Source organism: Coturnix japonica, chromosome 7, assembly GCF_001577835.2.
Source record: "Coturnix japonica isolate 7356 chromosome 7, Coturnix japonica 2.1, whole genome shotgun sequence".
NCBI classification, from domain to species: domain Eukaryota; kingdom Metazoa; phylum Chordata; class Aves; order Galliformes; family Phasianidae; genus Coturnix; species Coturnix japonica.
Window position 1 is genome coordinate 19,015,645 of NC_029522.1, and position 14,081 is coordinate 19,029,725.

Here is a 14,081-nt window from a genome sequence, read left to right on the forward strand (position 1 = left end):
AACTGAAGCGTGTCGTATTTATTAACCCTTCTAACCTCCGGGTAAGCTATGGAGGAAAAGGAACAATTGTCCTTTTAAAGGAGTGTTGAGTTGTACTGGGCTGTGGGGCTGACCCCGCCAGCAGCTGCATTTGTGACAGGTCTTGGCTCTGTTCCCTACTGACCAGATAAAGCCCTGTCAGCGGCCGCGGGATGCTGAACCAAAATAGGATTTTATGATGATAGTAACATCCTGGATATGTTTCTGTTGTTTGCAAAAAGCAGGAAAAAAAAAAAAAAGAAAATAAAAAAAATAGAAAAAAAATAGAGATCTGGGATTTCAACCAGCCCCAAGGATGAGAAGCAGTGATGGTCATAAACAAACCCGTATCAAGGCTAGCGTGACCTCAGAAACTACCGGAGTGGGAGGAGAGGGAGCAAGGCTAGAGAGGAGCAATGGGACAGGGCCTGAAATAGGAGCCAAGGCAGAGGAAGGGAGGCCAGACGTGAACTGGGCACTGGGAGAGGCTCCTGATGATGCAGTTGGGCTGGCTGTGTGCTGCACTAAGCGATTTGTCAGCAGAGGGAAGGTGGGCTGGAGCACGGAGCAAAACCTTTGGAAAACAAATTACAGCCGTGAGAGGGAGGTTTGGAAGGTCCTGAGTGCAGAAGGGGTGCTTGAATTTGCATGGAGGAACAAAGTGCCTTCTCCTTGGCTCTGTGGAGGGCGTGCTGTCACTGCACGTAGGAAATGCAGCCTCAAATGGGCTGCCCCAAGCAGCATACCCCGCACTGCACACAGGCTTTGCTGCTTTACACCTTTGGCTGCAGCCTCTCCTCCCTGGCGCTTCCTCTGCCCGGAGCAGGAAGGAAGTTTTTATCAGCAGGGCGAAATCCTGCGTGCAAAATACGTGTGAGGAAATTGAGTGTGAGAGCCACCTGCTACTTTGCATACATCAGGCAGATAAAGCGGTGGCCTATGAGCGCATTATTTATCTTCCAGGCAGTGTTTCCCTGGGGGTTTTGTTCTTTGTTATCGTTTGAGAGGATCAGAGCTTTTAAAGGTAAACGTTGTGATAAATTAAAACTCCGGCGTGATGCTCCTAATAAATCAGGTGTCACTAGTCCCAAACGTTTGGTTTTGAAGCTACTTTTTGTTCTGAAGGGGTTCTGTTTGTTTGGTTTTGGTTAATGCTTCATTTTCAAACATAATGAAACAGGGCAATGGCAGCAACCCCCTCCCCGTGGTCGTTGAGTCATTGTTTGACATCATCCTTTCTCAGCCAGAGGCTGGAATCAATGATTCATGCAGGAGCCCAGTGGTGGAGCAGAGCCTTATCATGGAAGGGTCTGTCCAGCCGCAGGATGAGGCAGCTCTCCTTCAGAAGGGCATCAATAGGATCTGTGAATGTAGCAATCAGTTACATTAATGATATAGCTGGGTGTCGAGGTAATGAAACCTGTGTGTCGAGGTTTTGTTCTTCCTTTTCATCTGTAATGACTCCATAGGCATTGATCACAAGTGACTAGAAGAGGCTGGGTCCTTTTTCCGTCTCAACCAATTTTTCTTGTGTGAATTGGTTTTTGTTGTTGTTTTCTCATTGCAGGGAAACACTGGTGTTGTGATGGGCATGTTTCTGGTGTCCTTTGTGGTCCTGGTTGCGCTGGTGACGGTCCTATCTGGAATTGGGGTCTGTGAGAAGTGCAGCATTGGAAGTGGAGGCGTCTACTCCATGATCTCTACTGTCCTTGGAGGTCAAGTCGGGGGGACCATTGGGCTCCTTTATATTTTTGGCCAGGTAATTAGAAACATGAAAAGCTAATTAAAAAGAGAAATCAGAAACTTAGTCTTTCTGAATGCATCTGTAAGAGCAGGCCAAATGGCACTTGGCATGGTTAAAATGGCAAAGGAGTTGGTTTTTTTGCATAGCATCCCAGCCTTGGTGCCAAGACATGCCTTGCCCTTAATAGGACATAAATCCAACTGAAAGACAGGGTGACCACCTAAAGCAAAGAGCCCTTTGGGCTGCCACATTGGCCTCAATGTGCTCACTGTGCCCTTGGGGACATGGGGATACATGTGGACTGGGCGAGCCATGGCTACTTCTCCAAGTGGGGCAGAAGTGGAGCTGGTGTGTGATGGGAGCTGGGCAGAGGTAAGGACACAGCTAAGTGGCACAGCTTCTGTGTTTTCTGAATGGCTCTGAGGAGCCGTGGTGGTGGAGCACTGAAACACGTGTAGTAGACATAAAGAGTGGAAAGTAATCTCTTAAATCTGTGGTAACTTAACCCCCTCCCGCTGTAAAGATGTTATGAACAGTCTGAAGTGTGGTGAGCGGGGAAGAATTTTTATTGAAGTTTGTTTTCAAATGGCTGACTTGCAGCAATATCTGAAAACCCTTAAAAAAACACAAACCAACAAGAATCCCCTCTTCTCCTTTCACTTCAGATTAAAAGCAAGCATCCATAAAATACAATTTGAATGCAGTTATAAGCCAAGATATGGAAATGGGCCACACATGAGAATCCTTCCTGTAATATTTTCCACTCCTGCTCCCCGAGTGGACCCTGTCTGGGAAAGCAATCAGGTTGTAGCCTCTCCCAGGGGTCGTAAATCCTGGCCTCTGGCAGCCCCGTCTCGTAGCGAGGCATCCAGCACACATGGGGGCTGTGGGGTGGGAACTGGCAGCTTGTGGAGAAATGCTTTGCGTGCTCCCGAAAGCTGATGTGTTTCCCTTCTCTTTGGCTGTGCTCAGCAGACTTTTTCTGCCTTTTACTGCACCAGCTGTGAGCTGCATCTCTGCTGCAGGCTGCACACAGAGAGCTGTAACTGGTCAGAAGTGACGCAGGAACTGGGGACGTGGTCCTGCTGCCTTCAGCAATGAGAGGCTGCTCAGCATCCCGGGGCATATTGCAGAGATGGGCTGGGAGCCAGCGTGGGGTTTTCTAGTGATGCTCTGGAGGGAATGCTTCATCACAGGGATCATAAAGATTGGAAAAGACCACTGAGATTATCAAGTTCAACCCCAAGCCATCCGCACCATGCCCACTAACCGTGTCCCTCAGTGCCACATCTCCATGGCTGAATACCTCCAGGGATGGTGTTGAAGCTCTCCCCTGCTCTGCTCCTTTCTGAGTGTCCTCCTAACAACCCATGCTGGTGCTGATGTACAGCTCCGCACCCTGGCTTGGTTTGCCAGGTATGCTGTGTGCTAAAAGGGAGCATTGCAGAAATACTTGTTCTGGAAACTTTTGAAACTGGGATTGCAGCCCCACAGGGTGATCTGAGGGCTGAACCTGCAGCTGTTTTCCTGCCCTGTGGATGTCCCATCCTATGGACTGCTGGCCACCCAGGAAGAGTAAGGGAAATAAACAGCTTTCCCGAATGCTTGGGGAGCATGAGCTGCACAACATGCACTCCTCAAATGTGCAGGCTCCCTTCCAGGAACGAGACAGGGAGCTGGTGAAGCATTAGGCTTTACATCCAAGCTAAATACAGAGTTAAAAGTAAACCCTAGGAAGCAGGGAGGGGAGAAGCATGTGGCTGCTCTTCAGGCAGGTGTTTGACTAGGAGCCTTTTTTTCCGAGGAGCTAAAAAGGTTGACTCATCTTCTTCTTTCTTGGGTAAGCCAGAGTGGTTTCTCTTGGAATGTTAATTGGGGGTAGATTTTAAAGCCAGTGGAAAGTTGCTGGTTGCTACTGAGTTTACCCAGGCAGTACACACTGTGCCTTACCCGCACTGCCTTGACAGCGTCCTCTGTTGTGGCAGTAAGGTTCAGAGCCCATGGGCCAGTCACCTTAAACATTGCAGTGTGGCAACAATGCTCTGGCTGAGCCCTGCTGCAGGCACTGCACCCACGGGATGCTCACAGACCTCTGTCCTTCAGTGTGTTGCAGGTGCCATGTACATCACCGGCTTTGCAGAGTCCATTGCAGGTGTACTGAACCTCAGCAACATCTGGGCAGTGCGGGGCATTTCCCTGGCGGTGCTGCTGGGGCTGCTTGGGATCAACCTGGCAGGGGTGAAGTGGATCATCCGCCTCCAGCTCCTGCTGCTCTTCCTGCTGGCTGTCTCAACGCTGGACTTTGTCATTGGGTCCTTTTCACACCTTGATCCAGGTAAAGCTGAGCATTGGGGAAACAGGCGTTGGTTCTTTTGGGGTTTTCTGCATAGGCATCTTTGCAAAGGTACACATCTAGGCAGAGGTAGAGCTCAGGGCTATCAAATATGGTTCCTCTTAGAATCCTCTTCAAAGAGTATCCTCTATTACCTTTCTGCAGCCTGCTATGAGGCAGCATGGGACAGGCAGTGGGGGCAGCTGGGCATGGGCAAGGCAGAGGGATGGAGATCCCTGAGCCCACTTCCCCTCTCTTTCATCCCTAGAGGGGCAGCACAGGAGCCCACCGCAGGCTATGAGGAGCTGGTGAGTGCTGCAGCCAGCCCTGCAGCAGTCACTAAGTGTAATTAGCTGAGTAAACAGAAGGTGTCACCTTTTTCTTGAGTTCCACTGCATCCAAAAGCACCTTAAGGGGGGAAAGTTCAAGAAACCTGCTAAAGCAGCTCGTGGAAAGGCATCTGCGTTTCATATTCAGCATGTGCTCAGCATGGAATACTTGGCATGTCTTGCAGGGAATGCAGCTAGCCTGCTCCAAGCAGCTGCTGCGCATGGTAGTCCTTTTCTAAAGGAAACCATGAGGGTTTGCATTCCCTTCGTGCTCAGAGGTGACCTTTGTATAGGTCCAGAGACCTATAAGGAGAGAGAATTAGGATTTTTTGTTAGCTTTTATGTTTTTGTTTGTTGTTTTTTTTTTTTTTTTTTTGTTTTGGTTTGGTTTGGTTTTTTTTTCCTGTTTTAAATCAGCTTCTGTTTGAGAGGACTGTCTGAGCTCAGGCTGGGTGCTGCATTTCCCCAGCAGGCCTCTGAGTGGTGCATCAGCACCAACAGTGAGCTTGGCCTCTGTGGACTTGGGTCTCTGCTGTGCACCAGTAAGCAGAATGCCTTCCCACCCGTGCTGGGAGGGGTGTGAGCAGGTCAGAGAAGGTGCTGAGGATCAATGCTGCCACCAAGCATCGTCTGCTTGGGTTTAAGTAACCTCCATGAGTGTGTCTGTCTATCCCAAAGGCCTGGCACCCGAGCCTGTGTGTGGTTACACTGGGTGGGGACCCCTCGCTCGTCCCCCCCTGTTCCTCAACCTCACACCCAGGCGTGCACAACACGGGATGTGGGCCAAGCTCTCACTCCCTTCCTGTGGTTAGCCTTTATTTTTAGTTGTAGGACAGGCCCTATTTAGACAAAAGGGGTTCTCAGCAGGACTTCCCGCTGCTTTCTCCTTTCCCTCACCGTGGCTTGTCCTGCTGTGGGGAGCACTCGGGGCCGTGGTCCCTTCCTTCTCCAGATGTGACTGTCCCTGCAGAGGCTGCAGGGTTTGGCCTTGGAGTGGAGCCAGGAATCCCGAAAGGCACTGCATGGAGGAGAAGCTGTAAAGAGCGAGGGCAGGAAAAGCGAGTGTTTGTGTGTTTAGGTGCATGAGGAAATGAACTGGCAAACAAAAAGAAAGGTGAGATTCTCTGTCACTCAGAAGCAGACTTGCCTTGCCCAGACACCATCAGACTGCAGCATCCCTCCTCCTTATCCCCAAACATTGGCATGGTCCCAAGACCCAGAAGCTCCTCTGGGGGTCGTGGAATACTAAATTTCCCCATTGGACCCAGCCAGTGCTTCCCCAGTGATGGGTCCTTGTTTCAGGTCACTGTGGGGGACAGGGGGTAAGGAGGGGGACTCCCATGCCACTTTCTGCTGGGCTCTGAGCCACCCCAAGCTCAGCATCACCTCCAGAAATGGACATCCCCTTGCTACCCCCCCCTCCATCTCCTCATGGCTTTCCCTTCTTGCCAAACCTAATGCAGGTTAATCGAGAGCAGACAGATGGGACCTTGTGTCTGCTACGCTGCCGAATAACATGTTGCAGGCAGAACAGCAGTGCTGGGGTTTCTTGTCTTGCATCAATTCTGTAGGTCCGTGCTTCAAAACCAGTCTGTGTTGCTTCGGGGTGGTGGTGGGGGGGGGGGGGGGGGGGGGGAGCAGTGAACATAAAAGAGAGGATGCTGTCTGTCCGCAACCAGCTCCTCAGAACATCGTGTGAAGCTTTTTGGCCTCTTCACGTACTGAACATTAGAGTCATGGAAAAAGAAGATAAGACTGCTGTTAGTGCCCACACTTTTATTTTCCTAGCATATCTCTGCTAATTTTTGTGTAGGGTGACTCCCAAATACTCCCTTCAATTAGGCGCCTGCTTTCCTGTTTTGGCAGTTGCTCACAGGTACCCAGCTACAGCCCAGAGCCTCTGTGCAAGCAAATGGGGAGGGGTGGGGTTATTTGTGGGGAGATCTGGTGTTAATTGGGTTGTGCTTTGTATTGGTGGTGAGATGAAAGGACTCGCAGTACAGCAAAAAATGCCCCCAAAAGCAGCCTCTTTAATGTACTTAGAAGAGAGAAAACATTAAAAATAAGGATTCTGTTGGCAGCCTGTTAGATAATGGGAGGGTGGGGGTCTGGCTGAGTGAGCAAGGCCTGAGGATTGCTTGGGCTGGGGCTCCCTCCTGCAGCTTGTCTCTCCTGGTGGAGCCCAGGCAGCATGCTGGGGGGTGCTGGGAGGCTTTGGAGTCCTCTGAGGCCCTGAGCATAACCCCTGCTTGCATCTAACCCCCTCCAGCCTCTGAATGTGCTGCTGGTTGGGATCATTCTCCACACAGACCACATCCTTTGTGTCACCCGCTTCTGTTGTAGTTTTTTAACAGTATTCTCACAGAGATCAGAAAAAACCTTTATCCTCACTTCTTCCTCTGAGGATGAACCTTGGGAAGAATTTCTTCTCCTTGGGTGTCCCGTGGCTGTGTGGGAGGGAACAATTGCATGGGGCTGCTCTAGCAGAAAGGGAACCTGCAGCTGTTAACATGATGTGTTTGTAAACACGCCGGTGCTGTAAAGATCCCTAAAGCAGTGCTTTGGTGACTTTGATGGATTGAATCAATTAAATGTATTCACATATATTTAACATGGAAACGATCAAAGCTTCCTAATCAGAGGCTTTTGCTTGGCCTGGGCTATTCTCTATTGTATTTTTGGGCACGAGGGGTGTGCCCCAGTTTTCTAAGAGAGGGTGCAGGAAGGATGTGTGTGTCAGAAGATGATCTGCAGCTAATCCCAGAGGCTTTATCCAGGCTGATTGCTGACTTCCTGGCTCGAAACACATCTGGAAACTGGCATCATATTCCAAGTAGGAATCACGGAGTGAGTGGCAGCAGTAAATCCCGCTTTGCTACTGAACGAGGTAGAGCTGGTGGTGAATAAAAGCAGGAGGCTGCTAATGCGAACTTTATTTATTAAAAAACACGCGGTTGCTTTCCCCCAGGTTTTTCCAATTATAGCACATTGAATCGGAGTGACATCACCTTTGAGTGGGGGCCAGCCTATTCAACAGTCTGGCGAAGAAATTTATTAACTGGTTACCTGCCAATTGTCTGGGCTAAGAGCTGTGGCACAGATGTGTTTTGAAAAGTGATAACATTGTTAGGGGGGCTTGTTTAGGTACGGGCAGGAAAGCTGCATCAGTCTCTCTGTGAAGTAGGTATTTAAGGCAGTTTGGTTAAAAAGAAAAATAATAAGAGAAATATGTAGCTTGACCTGTCAGTTTTCTGCATGGTATTTCCACTGCATCCCCAGCAGCATCTCCCGCAGTGGTGATGAGGAGGGGATGAGAGCTCAGGGTCCCTGAAGGATGCCACTTTTTCCTTTCTTATGGCTTTTCTTCAGAATCTGTGGCCACCTGGGTTGCTGTTCTCTTGCCCTGTCCCTGAGGGCTGGACCATAAGCAGCCTGGCTGAAAAGCAGGTCATAAGGGGATTCAGTGCTCCAGTTGCTGCTATCCCAGGCTGTACCCTGATACCTGCTGCCGAAGCTTTGGGTCTCCCAGGGACTTGAGAACATGCTGATATCCTTCTTAATGTATTGAACCTCGCTGAATATCTGTGGTAACCCCCTTGAGTTTCATCCATACAGGAGCAAATGTCATCCTTAGAGTGTGTAGTGTAAGGGACTGTCCTAATGTTGGTTGATAACACTAAAGCATACCACTGCTCTGGTGGGCAGGCTGGGAGACAGGGCTGGCTCTGGTCCATCCCTGGAGCAGCTGAGGGTTTACTTTTATCTAGTAGATGCTAGTTTGTAACTCATTTAGTAGCAACAGTGGTAGGAATTAGGCTATTGGTTCAGCTTGTAATAGTACTGGTGTGATAAACACTGCAGCCTCCTGTTGCAGGATGGGTGATAACCCTCATGATTTATCAAGGGGATTTTATACATGGTTCGTTTAACCTTTCCTTCCTTTGCTGTTTCCCTGTGAGGCACTGCTAAGCTCATCTCCATCCAGCTTGCAACTAAACCCTAAAACACCTCAGTGGCTTTGTTGGTGGATCCCCAAACAGGGCAGGGAGCTGGCTCGGCTGCAGCACGGTGCCCTGGGATTTGTGCATTATTAGACATTGCCTTCCCATGGGCTTTCTTAGATAAAGCCTCTGGGTTCTCTGTTTTAGCAGCAGCTTGTTTAATGCTAGGGACCTCACAAGATGGTCTGGATGTGTAACATCCCATAATCCCTCCATCTCTCCATGTTTAAACTAGACAGCTTTATTTAATTGCATTGATTTTTTGTGTGTGTCTGTGCCACTACATGGTTCTTTTCAAATGATGGAGATTTTGTGCCTCCTTGTATTCCATCCCTGCAGTGTTTAATTCCTGACACAGTTCAGCTGTGCCCTGAATCAGCTTTCCTTATTAAGGGCTTTAACTTTAAAAGATAATTTCTGGATATTGGATTCTTTCTGCAGCCACTTTGCTTCTAATTTACATTCCTATCCTGGGCTGCAGAGGAAACTTTGTGCAGGATATGGATTCTTATCTACTGCTCATCGTCTTCCCTGCTGGCTTCTGCTGTCAGTTCGTGGCCTTTTTAGGCTGTAGGTGAGAGATTTCAGCCCAGCTGTATGTGCAAGGACCTGCTGATTGTCTTGATCTTCTTTTTTATCAAAGAAAAACTGTGTTCATTGAAAAATATGGGTTTAATAGGGAAAATGTATCCTCCCATTTAAACTGAATTCAGTGCATGGTTACAAACGGCAACAAAAAAATCCTTTAAGGTGACAGAGTCTTACTCAGCCTCTCCAAAATCAAACACTGTTTGATTCACGGTTCTGAAGCTAAACTTTGAGCTGGAGCTGTGTGAATTCTATCAAGGATAAAGAAAACCTCCCCAGAATAAAATAAGAAAAAAAAAAAAAATAAATCCAACTATCAGTTTGGGTACAGAATAATAATATTAAAAAATCAACAAATGGAATAGTTCTCTTTTAAATATCATTGTCATCTAGATAATATATCTGTAACTTGGGAGCATGGGGTGCTCTAGTCATGAGTATAGCACAAGAGTGTGCAGATCACAACAGAATCTGGTTGGTTTTGTCCCACTGTGGCCAACTACTGACTCTGGGAAGGTGGGGATTCATAGAATCATAGAATAGTTTGGGTTGGAAATGACCTCAAACGCCATCTGATTCCAACCCCTCTGCCATGGGCAGGGCTGCCAGCCATTAAATCAGGCACTGGATTCAATTGACGTGGGTTGGGCTTTGTCCCTGGCAGCAGCCAGCATAGCTCAGAGCTAGGAATAGGGTCAGTCCTGCTAGCCCAGAGGATGTGTGTCATCGCCTCTGCAGCTCCGGTGCCGTTCGTTTTCCTCCAATTGTGCCTCGGCTCAGCCCAAATTCTGGTTTCTTAAAGCTGGGATTTTTCATCTGAGAGGTTCTGCAGAGCCACCCACAAAAGGGACTCTGGGCATGGCTTCCAAGAAATACCACTCCAAATCAAGTATCCTGCTTATGCAAAATATTTTCCTAGAAAAAAGGTGAAGCAAGGGGGAACGTTTTACTTCTTGTACTCCTTGTAATGAGCAAAACCATTTCGTCTGGCAGGTTTGAATACTGCTGAACAAGCCAGGTAGCGGATACCACATCAAGACGTAAAATAGTCATGGAAGTATTTTATATATTATGGCAAGACTGTTTTAGCATTAAGTAATATAAAACTTAAGATGCCAAATGACTGAACCAGCTCCTCCCACAGGCTTACATTGTTAGTTTTCCGTGTCTCTGTGCCCCAGGAGCCAGTTGGGGATGAAGTAGGTGGGTGCTGGTCTCTGGGGCAATGCAGCAGGAGTGGGGCAGGAACAAGTGTTCACTCCATAGGGCTCCTTCCCAGCTGCAAGAGGGGATGGCATCCAATGATGGACATTGCTCCATCAGCACAAACATCAGGGACTGATTTAAATGGCTCTCATTGTTTATTATGGCTTCTGTGCTATTTTTTGCTGCTGCCGGTACCTGATGTTGCAGACCTGTTGAACTCTGTGGGAGGAAGATGCCCGTGACCTGATATCTCTTGTGGCCAGGATGTCCCAAGGTCCCTGTAGCATAAGGAGATGAGAGGTAGCACCCATGGGGTGCATCTATTGCAGGTCACTCACCCGTGGACCCTTTTGGGGGTCACTGGGCAGACAAAAAGGATGCAAATCCTGTTAGGGCGGTGAGACATTGGAATAGGTTGCCCAGTGTGGTTGTGGATGCCCCATCTCTGGAAGCATTCAAGGCCAGGCTGGACAGGGCTGTGAGGAACTTGGTCTAGAGGGAGGTATTGCTGTCGATAGCAAGGGGTTGGAACTGGTTGATCTCAAAGGTGCCTTCCAACCCAAACCATTCTGTGATTCTATGTAACACTTGGATTTACCGTGCATACATGGAACTGAACGTCCCCTTTGTGTGTTTTTGGCTTGTTTGCTTATATTGTGGGTTTTGTGTGTGTGTGTGTGTGTGTTGTGTGTGTGTGTTTTACAAAGTTGCCCCACTGCACTTCTTTGCTTTGGTGTGAGTTTCCAGTGCCCTGGTCTGTGCTCCTCCATGCCTGTCACAACACACCGGTGTAGTGCAGCATCCAGCAGTCAGCCTTTTTCAGAGCACCCCAGACAAGGCAGCAGGATGCTCTGCTGGAATCCCCACACTTCCCTTTGCAGATGCTGTCATGCTGCATGCTCATTTGTCTGCTCAAGGCAGAAATATTTCTGCTGATATATTGCAAAAGATGTAATAATAATATTTGGGCTGATTGATTGCTCTGCAGCAGCATTGTTGGCAGCCACGCTGCAAATGCCTGTCCCTGTGCTGAGGCAGAACTCAAACACCCCCTGATCTTCCCCAGCAGGTGCAGCTGAGGGTGGTTATTGGGAGAGGGTTAAGGCTGGGATTGCTTGGGGCTGCCGCTGCAGGAAGCTGCATTGTGTGCTGGCTTTAAACAGGAGGTTTGGGAGATCAGCGCTGGATCAGAAAACAGGGACTTGGGAGGAACAAACACTCGCTGCTTCAGAAGGGCGGTGATTTCCTTTTGGGTAAACACGTCATTAATCTAAGGGAGCACATTCTTTTCCATCAAAAGATAAGGGATTCGGGTTGCATTTCTCAGGGCTTGGTCTTTTTAGATTGTTTTAACTGTGGCTTTCACTCCTTCAATTATGGACTTTATATAATCTCTCATTTTGGGTTTGCCGCGCTTATTATGGGTGCAGAGAAGGTCTCAGACAAGGGAACTCCTTTCCTCCTTCCTTTAAAGATGCTCTGATCCTTTTCCCCTCTATGTTTTGCCAAGTTCTTGGCTTTTTCTTTATATAACGTAAAATATTTCTACTTCACAGAATCACAGAATTACCCGGGTTGGAAGGGACCTCAAGGATCATGTAACTCCAACCCCCAACTTGTTCCTACTTCTTGTTCCTCGTAACAGTGATGCATTTAAACGCACTTCTGCAGCTTGTCCTGACTTACAAAGGTGGCTTTCCAGGAAGCCAGGGCTGGGGACAGCAGACAGGAGCTCTGCTCTGCTCTTGTGCTTTTTCTCTGGCTGGGAAGATGCCAGCTGTGGCACCCAGCCCCATTTTTGGGACCTGGCTTTTTTCTCCTTTTACTGAGTCTGTGTGATCTCTTCAACCCAGGGACTTTGTTCTGTGCTTTCTGGCATTGAACCCATTAAAACAACAGCAGCGGGGTGAAGGAAACTCATCTGGTGACAGATGTGTCAAGCTGGAATTTAGAGATGAAGTTACGGTGTTGAGTCCACAATAGCAGTGTTTTTATCACTGTATAATCACTGACATGCGTGCATCCAGGAACTGCTTACTCAGATCCCCCAGGTTTGGGGTGCTGGGGCTGAGATGGTGCTCTGGGACAGATGGATGTGACCATCATTGGACCAGCAGGTCAAGCAGGAGCTGTGGGGTTGACAAAGAAAAGAGCAAGTGAAATGTGATGCATTTAATTCCATGGGTACATCAGTGCCCAGGTACCACTCAGGCCACCCATCTCTTCTCAACCCACCCATCTCCATTTCCCCCACCTGCAGCTCTTCCCCTTTTTTTCTGTTCCTTCCCAACCTTCCAGCTGAAGTATGCACATCCAACAGTGAAGCAGAAGATGTCCTGAAAAAATGTGAAAGCATTTTTGTATCTGTACGAGTTCAGCAAAGGTTATGTTTGTTCTCAGAACCTGCCAGCGCAGCTCTGCCTCTGTCAGTGCTTTGCATTCCTGGCTCTCCAGACCCCCATCTCCTCAAGGGCTGGGGCTGTGTTGGTTGAAATCTGCTCCTGCACTGCACAGCCTTGAGTTCCAGTGCACAGTGAGTTGGAATTCCCTTGGTGTGGGAAGCTGCTGTTCTTGTGACTGGTAGTGGGTTTGGGTGAGTTTGGTGGCCACCAGACCATCCAAGGACAGATTTGTTCCAGGGATGGGGGAAGGGTTTGCAAGGGTTTCAGGAGAGAATTTCAGTCCTCTACTCTGCAGCACTTGGGTGTACAGACCTGTATAGAAATCAGTTTGGTTTAGGCCACCCAACCTGGTTGACCACAACTTCTGAGAGTTACCAGAAAGTGACATGGCTTGTCCCCAGCCCATAAATCCTGCTCTTATACCTTGTCTTTGGATGTGAGTTTGGAGGGAGAATATGCAACTGTGACAAGACAGAGTGAAGCTTTATCTATGGGACTGTGCTGTAGGAACTGTCTCTGCTTCCTCCACACTGATGTCCCCAGGTGTACCTCCAGTGCACGTGCTGGGACCCTGCACTGGGAGGGATCTCAGTGGTGGCCAGTGGGAATGGCTGGATCTTGGGGCTTGTTCCAGGAGAAGAGGGAAAGTGAGAGAGAGAAGATAATGATGCCAAGGCTCTGTAATTACGTTTTGGCTCTCCACATGGCACATCACACAGGATCTTGGAAATGCTGGGGTCAGAGCTGGGCAGCGTGCTGCAAGACAAACGCTTCCAGCTGTTCCTCTGCAAGCACATCTCAGTAAGTGCCTCTCTGCGGCTTTTCAGGCAGGAATGTGTGGACCTACTTATTTAGGAAAAGAAAGCACTTCAAGCCTTCAGTATCCACCTTCATAATTAAAGTCTCTAATCACAAGCAGAGCGCAGTACGTGACAGCCTTCGGGGAGCTGTTTCTTAAGGTAGTTTTCCATTTTGCATTATTTCGCTCTGTGCTCAGGCCTGCCTCCAGGCCAGGGTTTACTTAACCTTAAGCTTGTGAACAGGCTTATTGAATTTGGCCAGGACCTGACTAATCTGTAATGAGCTCCAGGTTGTCTGTGTGCATTTGTGTAATGAGCTGACCCTGCACTGCCACCTCCACATCCCACTCCTCTGACCTCTAGAGTTGTGCTCTGAGCAAGGGAAGCCTGCTCAGACACTTCCATCCTCATTGCTGGGGAGGGAAAAGGCAGCAAGAGGAGCCCAGAGCATGCAGGGATGGAGAGAGGAGGCCACTGCTTGTGCCTGGGGTCTCCATGGGAATCCCCAATTGGCTTTGTAGTGCTTGGGAGCGAGGAGGATTCTCACCCTGGAGCCTCTTCCATCTAGTTTGTTCTAGGTGTTGTTTTGTTGTTTGCTACTTCGTTTTAATAAGGGCAGCTGGAAGGACTGATGAGTGAGGTCTTTGTAACAAGCAAACCA

The 14,081-nt window shown here is 48.7% G+C and overlaps 1 protein-coding gene across 5 annotated transcripts in view; it reads left to right on the forward strand.

Annotated features, from left to right (window-relative positions):
* Nucleotides 1-14,081, forward strand: part of SLC12A8 (solute carrier family 12 member 8) — a 42,417-nt gene that overhangs the window by 3,504 nt on the left and 24,832 nt on the right. For 4 of the 5 annotated variants that reach the window (XM_032445993.1, XM_015868718.2, XM_015868720.2 and 1 more), the window contains 2 exons: nucleotides 1,586-1,777; nucleotides 3,866-4,097. In XM_032445993.1, coding sequence (XP_032301884.1) covers nucleotides 1,586-1,777; nucleotides 3,866-4,097 — 424 coding nt within the window. Of the gene's footprint in view, nucleotides 1-1,284; nucleotides 1,429-1,585; nucleotides 1,778-3,865; nucleotides 4,098-14,081 lie in introns of those variants that run through there. The other variant, XM_015868722.2, reaches the window with a different exon arrangement.